General features: G+C 33.1%; 3 protein-coding genes across 5 annotated transcripts in view; 1 reads left to right on the top strand and 2 right to left on the bottom strand.

The window, feature by feature from the left end:
- Positions 1-17,622, top strand: part of LOC132723372 (uncharacterized) — a 106,203-nt gene that overhangs the window by 16,679 nt on the left and 71,902 nt on the right. The window contains exon 3 of the mRNA XM_060708076.1: positions 3,163-3,363. Within this exon, the coding sequence (XP_060564059.1) occupies positions 3,166-3,363 (198 nt within the window). The 5' untranslated portion in view covers positions 3,163-3,165. The remainder of the gene's footprint in view (positions 1-3,162; positions 3,364-17,622) is intronic.
- Positions 6,417-17,582, bottom strand: LOC132723370 (uncharacterized). Of its 3 annotated transcripts, none has more exons than XM_060708071.1 (2): positions 16,006-17,582; positions 6,417-8,200 (listed from the first exon to the last, which is right to left on the bottom strand). In XM_060708071.1, exon 2 carries the CDS (start codon positions 8,192-8,194, stop codon positions 6,449-6,451), a length of 1,746 nt encoding a protein of 581 aa, XP_060564054.1. In that variant the 5' UTR covers positions 8,195-8,200; positions 16,006-17,582; the 3' UTR covers positions 6,417-6,448. The 3 variants fall into 3 exon arrangements, with proteins under 3 accessions (XP_060564054.1, XP_060564057.1, XP_060564053.1); XM_060708074.1 differs by lacking the exon at positions 16,006-17,582 and adding an exon at positions 8,884-9,012; XM_060708070.1 differs by lacking the exon at positions 16,006-17,582 and adding an exon at positions 8,661-8,924.
- Positions 9,070-11,224, bottom strand: LOC132723371 (uncharacterized). The gene has a single exon (XM_060708075.1). The coding sequence runs from the start codon at positions 11,221-11,223 to the stop codon at positions 9,478-9,480; it is 1,746 nt and encodes a 581-aa protein (XP_060564058.1). The 5' UTR covers position 11,224; the 3' UTR covers positions 9,070-9,477.

Consider the following 17,622-nt stretch of genomic DNA (forward strand, 5'->3'; position numbering starts at 1 on the left):
AAAGAAATAGCTACATTTCGTTAATTGAATATGTTTCATGTCGACTCCCGATCTTATTTTGGTGTCCAGACAACCAAAATGATATTTATGAGCCATAAATTCTAAAACCTCATTGTGGCAAAAGCGGAAATACAATTTCTTTTTGCATGAGATCATCCATACATTAATAGAAAATTAAGTAGGAGTGCAAATTTAACGGTATATTTCCACAATATATAACGGATGTTTTCATACAAATTCAAGCTTTTTAAGAGATGATTACTTTTTTGTAAACGACAGGGCTAATGCACCCTGAAAATAAAATGGTAAAAGTTTGGTTGCACAAGAATATCTCATATTGGCTGTGATCTACATGGTGTCAATTGATCTTACCATTGTGACGTAGCGCATACACGAGCTAATTAGACAAGTCTTCATTTGCATGTTAAAATTCGTATACAAACTTTAGTGTTACCGTGGGGTTTTCCTTTTAAAATTGATAACATATGAACAATTTTCAATGAGATTTACAACAATACTGTTAAAGATGTTAACGAAACTATAGAATGCTTGGCTTTTAAGGAAAAATATGTTTTCATATTCTATTTAATGTAGCTTTAACAAACTATTTAACAGTATAATACAAAAAACTATAGTAACTTAAAAAGGTTTCATGTATATGTGAAAAAAAGGATCAAAAATAATTGGTTAAAGATTATCTAAAAACATGTAAAACAATGTGAGATAAGGTTCCATTTTTATAACTTTCTTACATAAAAAATGCAAAAAAACCCCAACTAATCTTTGGAAAAAAAGATATCAAAAGGATGTCCCAAAATTCATGAAATTGTGTATTTACTATATTTAAACTATATTTAAATTACGATAAGAAATGTCTTTATAAAAATGATATTTCTCACACTTTTTTACACAAAAAAAAAATCAAAAAAATCATGAAGTTGTGTATTACTGTTAGAAGTGGCCTGATGTAACAATAGAAATACCTTTACATGTCAACTTACTATGAGCAAACTTGATAAAAATCAACCTAAGAATGATACAGACAAAGTTTGGTGATCATCCATCAATTACTTCAGTAGGAAATGATGTTCAAAGGTTTTTCTATTTTTAGCTTTGGCGGCCCCTAAAAGGACCAATCAAATCAATATATGCAAATGTTGGCGACTCAGGGCCATCATGGCCCTCTTGTTTCTTATAGTAGTGTATGAACTTACAACTTCATTCATATATGGTAAAATGACATCATCCTATGAACGCAATTCATTCATTAAAGGCGCGTGACAATGATGTCATTTAAACACGTGACTTAGTGGGGGGTATAAAACAGGGTTTTCTAGCACCGGTGTAAACGATAGATAATCCTGTCCGACATGCAAGAAATAGATATGTGACATAACCATTCGACATGTGACATAACCACTAAAAATGTGAGGCGCTGAAAATAAGTATGGAAACAAATTAGTGAAATTTAGTTTAATATCAGGTACAGCAGCATTTATTTGTTGATGTCGTGTTAGAATCGAAATAATTTATCTTATCGCTTGATAACATCACTGTTTGTTGTTCTGATGCGCATAATTATAATTCCTTGCATCCAAAATCCAATCAGTCATTTTTTTTAGTGATGAAATCACTGTTTTGGATATATAAGTTCTTAAATAGAATTTTAGATAAAATAACGAATAATATTTCGTTAGATCTTATATTTGTGGATTGATCTTTCTCCCAAAACCACAAAAATTAGTGTTCCACAAATAATGATGATTTTGCAGTAAAAAAGTTAAAAGTCAACCATGGTGTTCAAACTCACAATGGGTATGTGCAACTGATTTGAAGTTGGGATTCTGAAGGGGTCAAAATGTCTTTCTTACTTAACATTTGTTTTATTACTGTCATTTAAGTGTTCATTAAATATTGATAATTAAATTTAGAAATGAGATTGGCAAACTGTGCTAGATGTTGATGTCAATAAAATTTAATTTGGAAAATCATCTGTAAAAATTCTAAAGTTGATCAGGTTGAGAAAATATTTATAAATTCAAGAAGTCTATCACTGAATAAGTTAATATTCCATAGGCATCTAGAGATAATTGTGTGCTGTTAGTGTATGACTAAGAATTTTATTGTTTTTTGATGCATTGACTGTTTCTTTCTATGAATCAGTCATAGGTTGGTCATGTGAAAAGGTTGTCTTGACTCATTGATCAGTTTGCCTGCTAATATAACAGGTATTAATTATAGTCCAACTAAGTCTTTTTTTAACTTTCTTATGTCTTCCATTGACATACTGAGGTCTCAATTACTGATTCCTCATAACGTTTGTGTGTACTATTTCTCTGGTGTACTTGTAATGTACTTGTTCTTGCTGTGTACATCCTGTGTACTGGTTTTTCACAGCAGATAGCACACAGCAAATCTCATTTGCTTTTGAAAAGTGTATGTCCTATGTTACATGATGTCCAGTACTTGTAGGTCATTAATAGAGTACACTTGAAATACACAGCACATACATTTCAGTTTTTCAGCAAGAGTACACAGCAAGGGTATTTTCTTTGGTGAGGGTTGCCGTTCTCATTGTCAATGTACTTAAGTAAGGGCCACTCTCCTTAGCAATTTGGTCAGGAATTTAACTTTTGGCAAAATGTTTGTGAATCTTGTGTACCGACAATTTTTCTTACCATTTTAACTGTAAACAGACATTTTCTGCTGTGAAAAGTTTTCTGGTAAATGGATTGAGAGTTTTGCAGAAGAGAGACATAGATTGTATAGATTAAGAATTGTCTCATTTAAAATTGTCTCATTTAGATGGGTATCTGAATTAGAGGAGACATTTTATAGAGATTTCTTTAAGTTGTATACAGGTTGACATCTGGTTATCTTTGTAAAATCAACAAAGAATTATTTAGTTGTAAGTGCAATGTTTTCTTGTATATTGCATTTGTTTTTTATGCGCACAAAAAGGGGCGGCATATTAAAATCGCACTGTATGTCTGTCCATCCGTTTGTCTTTCTATTTGTGCATCCCCACTAGCACAACATTCATGACTGGACTGTAACTTTGTCAGGCATTGAAGAATTTTAAAATAACTTTGGCACCAATGTCTACCACATCATGGTGATTTTTGCAGTGATATTACATAATGAATATTTTCTCAATTTTAGAGAATGAAATTAAAAGTTGATGGCATGAGTGAAAAACCCACAAGTACAGACATCTCAGAGCCCAGTGAGCCCCCAGATTCTAGTGAGGATAGTGCGAGAGGTTTGGAGTTACAAGAAGGGGACAACTTCCCTGACTGTCATCATGGTGCAGAAAAACAAGTTACTATTGCCCTGGAGGAAATCGAGGAGATAGAAAATGAGGTAATGCTTCTCAAATGTAACAGTCTATTACATTTATTAGTGGTTTAATATAAAATTACTATTACATTACATGAAGTAATATACTATTTTGATATAATATACTATTTCTATCACCATCATGAGTGGCATCCATGGCTCAGAGTGGTCGTTTACCTCAAACTGTTTGCGCCTGAAATAATGTACAAGGGGGCGCCTCAGAGGTCCTCCTCCACCAGTAAAGCTGGAAAGTCACCATATGACCTTCACTATGTTGGTGTGCCATTATCCATTTACACACCAAACCACCCCACACACCCCCTAAAAAAAAATCACTATCATTCTACATTCTACCCAGTTTTACTTTAAGTTACTTATAGATAAAGATTGATACTCATCAAGAAGATAGCTGCTTTAAGAATATGTGTATATACCGCTTGTGCAGTCTGTGTCTTAAATAAAACTTGTAATGAGTCCATAGGATACTCAGATGCCTTTCACAGTGGCATATTAATTAACATATGTATGCATATTTCAGTGTTAGGTGTTTCATTACAATATTACAATTGATAAATTTCCAAAACAAATGACTTAAGGAACTGTGTAGTTATTGATTAGGTAATAGAAAGAGCATGGAAACACGTGGCTATCTGATTTGTACTAGGAGGCGTTAAAATAAGCCTTGTGTGACTAAAAATGGCCAAAAAGATCAAAGGAAAAGTCACATAAGTACCATTTTGTGAGTATGTCCGTCTGTCCTTCCGCTCTCACAGGACATTAATGATGTGCCTAGAGGGACAATAGGTAACTGTTCTTTCTCTTTGATGTCATTCATTCTGCAATGCTTTTATGTGGCTATTTTCTTTTGTGTGGCTAAAAAGAACAATAAAGAGAACAATAGAGTAGCCACATTATTACTGTCCTGTTAGAACATCGGTCAGTGTCTGTCCGTCTGTCTGTCCCCCTTAACACTTTCGTGTCCACTCCATAACTTTTACACCGCTGATTTTTTTTGGAAATAACTTGGCACAAGTGATGACCATAATGAGACGATGTGCAGAGCGCAAAAATTGGGTTGCTACCCCCAAGGTCAAGGTCACACTTAAAGGTTAAAAGTTAAAAAGCCTTCATTTCACAATAGAAATTCTACATTTGATGTCTGCTCCATAACTTGGCACAAATTGTTACCAGTATCAAACGATGTGCAGAACGCAATAATTGGGTTGCTACCCAAAAAGTCATGGTCACACATTTAGGTGAAATGTTTCACACATTTAGGTGAAATGTTAAAAGTCAACATTTCGTCTCCGCTCCATAACTTTTTAACTGCTGAAATTTAAAAAAAAAATAAATTGGCACAATTATTCACCATTATAAGAACATGTGCAGAGGGCAATAATTGGGTTGCTACCCCCAAGGTCAAAGTCACGCTTAAAGGTCAAATTATGGAAGTCTACATTTTGTGTCCCCTCCATAACTTTTAAACCTCTGATTTTTTTTTTAATATCTTGGCAAAAGTGATCACCATTATGAGACCATGTATTGCAATAAGTGAATTGCTACCCCCAAGGTCAAGGTCAAACTTACAGGTCAAATGTTAGAAAGTCTACATTTTGTGTCTGTCCATAACATTTAAACCGCTGCAATGGTTTTTAGATAACTTGGCAGAAATGATCACCATTATGACACCATTGGCAGAGCACAATAATCAAGTTACAACCCTGAAGGTCAGGGTCACACACAAAGGTCCAATGCAAAAACATCTATTTTTCATGTCAGCTCTATAACTTATTGACAATATAGGTTTTAAAATTACTTGGCACAATTGATCCCCACCATGACACAATCTGCAGAGTTGCTACACCCAAGGTCAAGTTCATATGTTCTCCATAATCTTTTGACTATATGGAAGATTTTAAATAACTTGGCACAAATAATCACCATCGTGAGACTGTGCTTATGAAATGCATGACACAACATCAAGGTCATGGCTGGTAAAAGCTCAAGAAGGACACATTCATGTTCACTGCGGAAGGGGATTTAGCTGTTCTTCAGACTGCCTTGTTGATCTTACAAGGGACCAGAAACACACATTTGTAAGAATGAACCAAATACAACTTCAAGAAAGACAATTAAGAAAACATGAATGGCTTCAAGAAATGATAAAAATTGTCAGAAGCTACATTATTTATTACATAATTTAGAATTTGAAAGATAAAAGTATGATGATACATGTACAAACATTTCACAATAGGCTTACTCCGGAATTAAGAATATTTGGTTTTTTCCCCAGCTTATCTGAAGGTATAAACACACTTTTATAGTAACAACTACGAAAATAAGTGCAACAGGTTGTCAAATCAATTGTGACAGGTAGTTCACCATGAACCTATAACAAAAGTTTGTTTGTACCTACATTTGCTGGGTTCCAGATAACATTCTATCTTTCCACCCATCATGCATGTTGTTATAAAAATTTGTATCCTCATATTCGTCATACAAAACCTTGGATATACAAGTAGCCTGTATAGTTCCTTATAACTGACTTGAACTGTACACACTTTTGTAAAAGTGACTTAAAATTACTTGAATTTGCAACAAAATGTTGAAAGATATAAAGAATACCTCAGTTCCGAAAATATCTTTAAAAAAGGACTGAATTATTGTCATTCATTAAATATCTTGCAAGCTTAAAACAGCTAGAGGATCAAACTAAATTTAAGGAAATAACCTGTCTCAGTATGTTATGAAATACATCAGTAAAATATTAAGATATTTAATACAAGATGAAAATTTAAACATAGAAATAATATCTGGCATAGGTATTTCAATAAAGTAGACAACTGAATATATGGTGAAGGTGGTGGTGGTTTCACTCTGGATCACAACATTAAGCCACATTGAATTTACCAGAGCGCAGTTCAGCCACCGCAATTTAATATACATTTTGGAAAAAAACCCATCAAAGGCCCTATTTACATTTCCTTGTATTCACTTTTAATTACTCAATACTGCCAGAAGAATGAATGAATATCCTCTTTTATAGCCTGTAGTCTAAATATACAATAGCAGAATGATATAGAAACATGCATTGTTGTAAAACCAAAGTCTATGACAGTTTGTAGATGTGAAGGATGTTGTTAATTTTTTCATCCTCTGCATAACAGCTGTAGTACAGCTTCTGTGTTTCTCCACACCAACATACAGCATAAGGACTCTTCACAGTTTTCAATACCACCTTTCCTGTAGAACAGTCTTCCATTATCTCTTCTATGACATTTCTCTCCTTATCACACACAAAGACAGTGCCATCCTCTGACAGTGCCATTCCCCTAGGTTTTCCTGTACGACTATAACTACTAATCACTTTACAGTGCCAGTTTATTTTTGTCAGTATGTTCATGTTAACATCAGATACATATATAGCATTGCTGTTGCTCGTAACATAATATGGATTTTTGAAATTATTTTTTCCATCAATTGTTGTCAATAAATACCCATTCATATCTAGGATCTGAAGTTTTGCAGGATTAACGAATGACACAACTATTTTACCTTGGTAACAGCCTATACCATGACAGTCCCCACCAACCTTCATAGTGTCCCTCTTTTTGAGTTTGTTTGATGAGATTGATATGACCTGTATGGTCTGCATGAAAGGAAGTGTGACAGCAAGTTCAGTAAAAGCTAATCTAGTGATATCCCATGGTTTACCATCTAGTTGTAGTTGATCAGACACAGATTGGCTACTGGTATCCACCATCTTAACAGCCATGTTGTGGTAATCAGCGATGACTAGAGTGTCTGGACTAAGGGAAGTTATTCCTGATATTCCGCACATTGTTTCTTTATCTTCTGATGTCTCCACACAGATATCTCCTTGATGTGCAGATTGCCTTGACTTTATTTGCACTGGTTGACATTCTTTTTCTAAAGTGGTCTGTTTTAATATACCCAAAGATGATTTAAGCTGGGTTACTATTGCCTCATTTGGTTTAAAGTTATACTGTTTGATGTCACATGATGAAAGTTGTTGCATTCTTTCCTCCACAATTTTCAATGTTTTATTTGCTAGTTTGAGTTCCTTAAACAGTTTATCAGCTTGTTTTGAAGTGTTGAATTGGTTGATTTTATCTGATAATGCCATTAAAGATATGGTTTGATCTTCACATGTTTTTTCTAATTCTTTCAGATGCTTGTTGTTTTCTTTTTCTATGACTTTGGCTGCATTTTCAGCTTGTCTCTCCAATTTATCTAATCTTTTGTCAATCTCTTGTCGAAACTTTTTAATGTCCTCTAATGCATCTTTAAGGGAGCTGTTGGATTTATTTGTCATCCCCTTGACATCATGTACCATCTGTTGAATTTGGTCAGAAGCAGTATTTACTGCTTTCAAGATTACCTGATATTCTTTGCTGTCTATTATATCACCAGAAATGTCTGGTATATAGTTGACTTTACAGGATGTACCTTGATGTTCAAGGGTAACACATACACTGCAGAGCAATTCTGTATGATTATTGCAATAGAATTTGATCATTTCTTTTGGGTGTGCAAGACAGGTTGTGGTCAGGTCTGTGGTCTTGCCACTTAGGGTGGATGTTGAGGGTTGCTGCAAAACTTGTGGCATACTTGTTGCATCGAGAAGTGAATGCTGTTTGGAAAGCCTATTTATTTTATGGGCTGTAAAGCATGTCTGGCAAAGGTGCTCCTTGCAGTCAGTGCAGTAACCATGGGCAGGGAGTCTAGTTCCTTCCTCATCACAAGGCTGACAGTAAACTTGAAGATCTTCATCTGATACCATTGATGTTGTTAATGAATGTTGTTTTGATACTTGTATTCCCGAGTTTGCCATTCTTTACTGAAATGTAATTATAAACAAGTCTTGATTATAAAGTAGTGTGTCTTTTATTTGCATATCATCAGCCTGTTCTGGTTCAATAATTTTATGCAAAGTTGTCTGTTAGATGATTTTCTCAGTTTTAATTTTTGTCTTCCAGACTATTACTTAGAAACCACTAAAATTTTTCGGTATGCTTCACTACTAAGAGGAGATGCAGTATGTTCTTGTTCAATGATTTTTAACAAACTTATACCTCTTTTAATTCCTTTTTCAGCTTTAATTGGATCTGTACAAATTCAATTGAACTTAAAAAAAGGAATTTCACAACAGTGGGTAAATGCATATTACTAAAATTTTGTTTGGTTCATTGATTTTCAGAGTTCCTGATAACACCTGTTGAAAAAGCAAAAAGGGTCTCTCGATGTCACACAAAGTCTCTCTCCATTGGATTTAACTTATTAATGTTTGAAGTGAATACCTTTATATCCGGCGCTGAGAAAAGTGGATGACATTTTCCACAGATAGGTCTTGTGACACCATCTCATAGTATTATTATAATTGAGAAGTTATATAAGTTTGATTTCATATTTTGATAAATTCCTTTTATTTTGAGATACAACTTTAAAAGCTATAGCATGCTTGCAGTATTTTATAACCATAATTCATTAATACATTCAAATAGTGCTATATTATTTAAGTACCTTTTAAAAATCCTCCAATTATTTCATGAGTTGAAAAGGTCCACTTTATTTTCCTCTTGAAAAGGCAGATAGTGAATATTTTGCTGTCACTCCTTGTGTGTGATAAGATATTATTTTTACTTCTCTATTTCGTAACATTGAAATAATTATACCCAACAAAATTTACTAAGGTTCAAAGTCCTAAAACACAGATTATAGTCATTTATTCAGTTGATAAAAATGCACATGTACATCATTCAGTTTTATCACAAAAACAAACTTCATGTATATCAATATCTTGATTTGGTTCATAATTGTTTGCAAAAATTATTCATGCAAATTTTATTCACATATGTTTCTCCAAATTAAAAAGTAGAGTGCCATTCAAATTTAAGGAATCCCGGTTCCAAAAATATCTTTTAAAAAGGACTGATTTATTCATTCATGAAATATCTTGCAAGTTAATAACAGCAAGAGGGCAATATTGTATTCACTTTTAGTTACTATCAGAAGAATGAATACATATTGTCTTTATATAGCCTATAGTCTAAATATACAACAGGAGAATGATTTCAGCCTTTTCTATAGAAACATGCATTGTTGTAAAATCAAAGTCTATGACAGTTTGTAGATGTGAAGGAAGTTGTTAACTTTTTCATCTTCAGCATAACAGCTGTAGTACAGCTTCTGTGTTTCTCCACACCAACATACAGCATAGGGACTCTTTGCAGTCTTCAATACCACCTTTCCTGTAGAGCAGTCTTCCAATATCTCTTCAATAACATTTCTCTCCTTATCACACACAAAGACAGTGCCATCCTCTGACAGTGCCATTCCCCTAGGTTTTCCTGTACGACTATAACTACCAATCACTTTACAGTGCCAGTTTATTTTTGTCAGTATGTTCATGTTAACATCAGATACATATATAGCATTGCTGTTGCTCGTAACATAATATGGATTTTTGAAAATATTTTTTCCATCAATTGTTGTCAATAAATACCCATTCATATCAAGGATCTGAAGTTTTGCAGGATTAACAAATGACACAACAAGTTTACCTTGGTAACAGCTTATGCCATGACAGTCCCCACCAACCTTTACTGCATGCCTCTTTTTGAGTTTGTTTGATGAGATTGATATAAACTGTATGGTCTGTATGAAAGGAAGTGTGACAGCAAGTTCAGTAAAAGTTAATCTAGTGATATCCCATGGTTTACCATCTAGTTGTAGTTGATCAGACACAGATTGGCTACTTGTATCCACCATCTTTACAGCCATGTTATGGTAATCAGCGATGACTAGAGTGTCAGAACTAAGGGAAGTTATTCCTGATATTCCGCACATTGTTTCTTTATCTTCTGATGTCTTCACACAGATGTCTCCTTGATGTGCAGATTGCCTGGACTTTATTTGTACAGATTGACATTCTTTATCTAAAGTTGTCTGTGACAATGTACCCAAAGACGATTTGAGCTGGGTTACTATTTCCTCATTTGGTTTAAAGTTATACTGTTTGATGTCATATGATGAAAGTTGTTGCGTTTTTTCCTCCACAATTTTCAATGTTTTCTCTGCAAGTTTGAGTTCCTTGAACAGTTTATCAGCTTGTTTTGATGTGTTGAATTGGTTGATTTTATCTGATGATGTTGTAAGAGATATGGTCTGATCTTCACATGTTGTTTCTACTTCCTTCAGATGCTTGTTGTTTTCTTGTTCTATGACTTTGGCTGCATTTTCAACTTGTCTCTCCAATTCATCTAATCTTTTGTCAATATCTTGCCGGAACTTTTTAATTTCTGCTAATGCATCTTTTAGGGAGCTGTTGGATTGATTTGTCTTCCCTTTGACATCTTGTACCATCTGTTGAATTTGGTCAGAAGTAGTATTTACTGCTTTCAAGATAAGTTGATATTCTTTGCTGTCTACTATATCACAAGAAATATCAGGTATATAATCTACTTTGCAGGATGTACCTTGATGTTCAAGGGTAAGACAAACACTGCAAAGTAATTCTGTATGATTATTGCAATAGAACTTGATCATTTCTTTTGGGTGTGTAAGACAGGTTGTAGTCAGGCCTGTGGTTATGCCGGTAAGGTTGGATGTTGAGGGTTGCTGCAAAACTTTAGGCATACTTGTTGCATCGAGAAGCGTATGCTGTTTGGAAAGCCTATTTATTTTGTGGGCTGTAAAGCATGTCTTGCAGAGGTGTTCCTTGCAGAGAGTACAGTAACCATGGGCAGGGAGTCTAGTTCCTTCCTCGTCACAAGGCTGGCAGTAAACTTGAAGATCTTCATCTGATGCCATGGATGTTGTTAATGAATGTTGTTTTGATGCTTGCATTCCCGTGCTTGCCATTCTCTACTGAAATGTAATTACGTTGTATAAACAAGTCTTGATAATATACTTATGTATCTTTTATTTGCATATTAGCAACCTGTCCTGGTTCAATAATTTTATGCAAAGTTGTTTGTTAGATGATTTGTCAGTTTTAATTTTTGTCTTCCAGACTATTTCTTAGAAACCATTGAAATTTTTCAGTATGCTTCACTACTAGTTAAGATGCAGTATGTTCTTGTTCAATGCTTTTTCACAAAGTTATACCTCTTTAAATTCCTTTTCAGCTTTAATTGGGTCTGTAAAAATTTAAATTTAAAATTTAAAAAGGTTTTTTCCACTTTGGATAAAGCAAAATTTTCTAAAGTTTTTTTGGGCTTTTGATTTTTTCAGAAAAAAATTTTGCCTCTTTTTAGTTTTTTTTATCTAAAATTTTCCCCAAATAATTTTTCTAAAGGCAAACATTTACGGGAATTTTTAAATTTTTAATCAGGGCATACCCAACATTAAAAAAACAAGGTTTAGGGGGAACCCCAAACACATCTATCCATTTTTCAACTTTTATAAAGTTTTGGCCCAAACCATAAGACAATTTTTCACCATTTCTTTAAGATTAAATATTTTTTCATTTTTGAAAAATGTTTGGTCTTTCAAAATTGTTTTTTTTAGGTACATCTTTTAAAAAAGAAATTGGGCAAAATTTTAAAGGGTTTGACAGTCAAATATCCGGAATCAAAAATATTTTGGGGTTTTGCCAGCAAAGGTTTACAATAACAGCTTCGAAAATAAGCACAACAGATTGACTTATCTATAATATGACGGATAGTGCACCATGAAGCTATTTGTTTGTTTGTTTGTTTCATTTTACGCCTTTTCCCAACAGTATTTCAGTCATATAGGTGGGTAGTTTGCTAACCATCGTTCCTGGAAAGTTACACCAGTACTAGACTACCTTCCTCTGCGCTAAACTACCAAAGCATCTCCCAGGGATCGAACCCACGCCATAGAGGTAACTGGATTAGAAGTCATCGACTCTCACCCCTCGACTACGGAAGCTGTATTGGGTAAAGTTTGTTTGTACCGGGGGATTAGCTGGGAAAAACCCACATTATCAGAGTTCCAGATAACATCTATAGAAATAGCAAAAAGGGTTTCTTGATGTGACACAAAGTCTCTCTCCATTGGATTTTAACGTGATAGTATGTAACTAGTTAAAGTTTGAAGTGAATACCTTAATATCCAGCACTGAGAAAAGTGGATGACATTTTCCACAGATAGGTCTTGTGACACCATCTCATAGTATTATTATAATTGAGAAGTTATTCAAGTTTGATTTCATATTTTGATAAATTCCTTTTTTTTGAGATACAACTTTAAAAGCTATAGCATGTTTGCAGTATTTTATAACCATAATTCATTAATACATTCAAATAGTGCTATATTATTTAAGTACCTTTAAAAATCCTGCCAATTATTTCATGAGTTGAAAAGGTCCATTTATTTTCCTCTTGAAAAGGCAGATAGTGAATATTTTGCTGTCACTCCTTGTGTGTGATAAGATATTATTTTTACTTCTCTATTTCGTAAAATTGAAATAATTATACCCAACAAAATTTACTAAGGTTCAAAGTCCTAAAACACAGATTATAGTCATTTATTCAGTTGATAAAAATGCACATGTACATCATTCAGTTTTATCACAAAAACAAACTTCATGTATATCAATATCTTGATTTTGTTCATAATTGTTTGCAAAAATTATTCATGCAAATTTTATTCACACATTTTTCTCCAAATTAAAAAGTAGAGTGACATTCAAATTTAAGGAATCCCGGTTCCAAAAATATGTTTTAAAAAGTACTGATTTATTCATTCATGAAATTTCTTGCAAGCTAAATTCAAACAGCAAGAGGGCAATTTAAACTAAATTAATTTAAAGAAAAGAACATAATTGTGTCAGTATTTATAAAATACATCAGTAAAATATAAAAATAATTACAAGATGACAATTTAAACATAGAAATAAAACCTGGCATAGGTATTTCAATAAAGTAGACAGTTTAATATGTGGTGTTGGTGATGTTTGTAGTTTTCACTCTGGATCACGACATTTAAAGCTACGTTGAATTTACCAGGGCACAGTTCAGCCACAGCAATTTAATTTACATGTATGTTTTGTCTCAATGTATAAAAAAACATCAAAGACCCTATTAACATTTCCTTCTATTCACTTTTAGTTACTGTCAGAAAAAATGAATGCATATTGTCTTTATATAGCCTATAGTCTAAATATACAACAGGATAATGATTTCAGCCTTTCGTATAAAAGACATGCAACTGTTGAAAAACCAAAATTTCTAGACATTTTGTATAGGGGAAGGGAAGTTTTAAAATTTTTTCTTTTAGCAAAAACGGGTTTGGGGGACGTTTCGGGGTTTCTCCACCCAACATACAGAAAAGGACCGAAATCTTAAAACATCCCCTTTTCCTGTAACCCAGTCTTCCAATATCTTTTAAAATAACTTTTCTCTCCTTATCACACAAAAAAGACATTTCCATCCTCTAAACCAGTCCCTTTCCCCCTGGGTTCCCCCTTTACAAAATAAACCCAATAAATTTTACAGTGCCGGGTTATTTTTTCAATTTTTCATTTAAAACATCAGAACATATATACATTGCTGTCCCCGTAACTTTAATTTTGGTTTTTAAATTTTTTTCCACCCAATTGGTCAGTAAATCCCCTTCATATAAAGGGATCGAATTTTTGCAGGTTTAAACAAATCACAACTTTTTTCCCTTTGGGTTTAACACTTATCCCCATAACATCCCCTCCAATTTTTTACGCATCTTCTTTTTAAGGGTTTGTTTGTTTGGAGTTTTGATATGAACTTTATGGCTTTTATAAAAGGAAGTACAGAAAATTCCCAGTAAAAAAAATCTAAAATATCCAGGGTTTACCATTTTATTGTAGTTGATCAACAAGTTTTGGTTTATTGAAATCCACCTTTCTTAACACCCCATTTGGGAAATTTCACGATGATAGAGTTCAGAACAAGGGGAAGTATTCCTATTTTCCGCCATTTTTTTTATTTTCTTTTTCTTCACACAAAATTTTCGCCTTATGAAATTTCCGGACTTTATTTGTACAGTTTGACTTTCCCTTTTTCAAAGTTGCTAAAAACAATTAAAAAAAAGACATTAAGCGGGTTACTATTTCCTCTTTTTGGTTAAATTTTATACGTTTATTTATAGATAAAGTTTTTGCTTTTTTCCCAAATTTTTTAAAATTTTTTCCTTGAAAAGTTTGATTTCCCCTTGAACATTTTATAAAGCTTTTTTTATTTTTGAATGGTTATTTTACTCATAGGGGTAAAGATATGGTCGAATTCACTTTTTTTTCCCTTTTTCCTTTTCAGATCTTTTTGTTTTTTTTTTTCTATATTTTCCGCATTTTCAATTTGTCTCTCCAATTCATCAAATTTTTTGTAAATTTATCTTGCCGGAATTTTTTAATTCTGCTAATGTATTTTTAAGGGATTGGGGAATTTTTTTCCCCTTTTAAACATTTTTTTACCACTTTTAAATTTTCAGAATTTAGTATTTACGGGTTTTTAAAAATTTAAATTTTAAATTTTTTTGCGTCTACTATATTACAAGCAATATCAAGGTAATATAATTCTACTTTGCAGGATGTTAACCTTGATGTTCAAGGGAAAAGAACAAACACTGCCAAACCCAATTCTGTATGATTATTTCATAAAAATTTGATCATTCTTTTTGGGTGTTAGACTTTTTGTGGTCAGGTCTGTTGTCTTGCCTTTCTAAAGGTGGATGTTGAGCGTTTGCTGCAAAACTTTTGGCATACTTGTTGCATCAAGAAGTGAATCATGTTTTTGGAAAGCCTATTTATTTATGGGGGTTTGTAAAGGGCCATGTGTGCAAAGGTGCTCCTTTTGCAGTTCAATGCAGTAACCCATTGCGGCAGGGAGATCTATTCCCTTTTCACTCATCACAAGGGGCTGACCAGTAAACTTGAAGATTCTTTCATCTATGTATTGATGTTTGTTAATGAATGTTTTGTTGATACTTTGTATTCCCGAGTTTGCCATCTTTACTTTGAAATGTAATTATAAACAAGTCTTGATTATAAGTCGTGTGTCTTTTATTTGCATATCATCAGCCTGTTCTGGTTCAATAATTTTATGCAAAGTTGTCTGTTAGATGATTTTCTCAGTTTTAATTTTTGTCTTCCAGACTATTACTTAGAAACCACTGAAATTTTTTCGGTATGCTTCACTACTAAGAGGAGATGCAGTATGTTCTTGTTCAATGATTTTTAACAAACTTATACCTCTTTTAATTCCTTTTTCAGCTTTAATTGGATCTGTACAAATTCAATTGAACTTAAAAAAAGGAATTTCACAACAGTAGGTAAATGCATATTACTAAAATTTTGTTTGGTTTCATTGATTTTCAGAGCTCCTGATAACACCTGTTGAAAAAGCAAAAAAAGGGTCTCTCGATGTCACACAAAGTCTCTCTCCATTGGATTTAACTTATTAATGTTTGAAGTGAATACCTTTATATCCGGCGCTGAGAAAAGTGGATGACATTTTCCACAGATAGGTCTTAGGACACCATCAAATAGTATTATTATAATTGAGAAATTATATAAGTTTGATTTCATATTTTTGATAAATTCCTTTTATTTTGAGATACAACTTTAAAAGCTATAGCATGCTTGCAGTATTTTATAACCATAATTCATTAATACATTCAAATAGTGCAATATTATTTAAGTACCTTTAAAAATCCTCCAATTATTTCATGATTTGAAAAGGTCCATTTATTTTCCTCTTGAAAAAGGCAGATAGTGAATATTTTGCTGTCACTCCTTGTATCAGAAGTGTTTGAAAAGATAATAATTTTACTTCTCTATTTCGTATCATTGAAATAATTATACCCAACATAATTTACTAACTAAGGTTCAAAGTCCTAAAACACAGATTATAGTCATTTATTCAGTTGATAAAAATGCACATGTACATCCTTCACTTTTATCACAAAAACAAACTTCATGTATGTCAATATCTTGATTTGGTTCATAATTGTTTGCAATAATTATTCATACATATTTTATTCACACATTTTTTTACAAATTTATAGAATTCCGGTTCCAAATATATCTTTTAAAAAGGACTGATTTATTCATTCATGAAACTTCGTGCAAGCTTATTTAAGACAGCAAGATGGTAATTTAAACTGAATTTAAAGAAAGAACCTGTGTCAGTATGTTATGAAATACATCCGTATAATATAGAAATAATTACAAGATATTAATTTAAACATAGAAAATAAATCATGGCATAGGTATTTCAATAAAGTAGATAATTTAATATGTGATGTCAGTGATGTTTGTAGTTTTCACTCTGAAACAAAACGGCATTTAAAGCCACATTGAATTTACCAGAGCACAGTTCAACCACAGCAATTTGATTTACATGTACGTTTTGTCTCAATGTATAAAAAAAACATCAAAGGCCCTATTAACATTTCCTTTTATTCACTTTTAATTACTGCCAGAAGAATGAATGCATATTGTCGTTATATAGCCTATAGAAATGTGCTTTGTTGTAAAACCAAAGTCTATGACAGTTTGTAGATGTGAAGGAAGTTGTTAATTTTTTCATCTTCAGCATAACAGCTGTAGTACAGCTTCTGTGTTTCTCCACACCAACATACAGCATAAGGACTCTTTGCAGTCTTCAATACCACCTTTCCTGTAGAGCAGTCTTCCAATATCTCTTCTATAACATTTCTCTCCTTATCACACACAAAGACAGTGCCATCCTCTGACAGTGCCATTCCCCTAGGTTTTCCTGTACGACTATAACTACCAATCACTTTACAATGCCAGTTTATTTTTGTCAGTGTGTTCATGTTAACATCAGATACATATATAGCATTGCTGTTGCTCGTAACATAATATGGATTTTTAAAAATATTTTTTTCCATCAATTGTTGTCAATAAATACCCATTCATATCAAGGATCTGAAGTTTTGCAGGATTAACAAATGTTACAACTATTTTTACCTTGGTAGCAGCTTATGCCATGACAGTCCCCACCAACCTTTACTGCATGCCTCATTTTGAGTTTGTTTGATGATATTGATATAAACTGTATGGTCTGTATGAAAGGAAGTGTGACAGCAAGCTCAGTAAAAGCTAATCTAGTGATATCCCATGGTTTACCATTCAGTTGTAGTTGATCAGACACAGATTTGCTACTTGTATCCACCATCTTAACAGCCATGTTGTGGTAATCAGCGATGACTTAGTGTGTCAGGACTAAGGGAAGTTATTCCTGATATTCCACACATTGTTTTCTTTATCTTCTGATTGTCTTCACACAAGATGTC

Source organism: Ruditapes philippinarum, unplaced genomic scaffold (genome assembly GCF_026571515.1).
Source record: "Ruditapes philippinarum isolate M1 unplaced genomic scaffold, ASM2657151v2 ctg2367_1_1_1_1, whole genome shotgun sequence".
Taxonomy (NCBI): Eukaryota; Metazoa; Mollusca; class Bivalvia; order Venerida; family Veneridae; genus Ruditapes; species Ruditapes philippinarum.

Excerpts from the sequence above, each read along its gene's own strand:
- LOC132723370 (XM_060708071.1), bottom strand. The coding sequence starts at position 8,194 with ATGGCAAACTCGGGAATACAAGTATCAAAACAACATTCATTAACAACA.
- LOC132723371 (XM_060708075.1), bottom strand. The coding sequence starts at position 11,223 with ATGGCAAGCACGGGAATGCAAGCATCAAAACAACATTCATTAACAACA.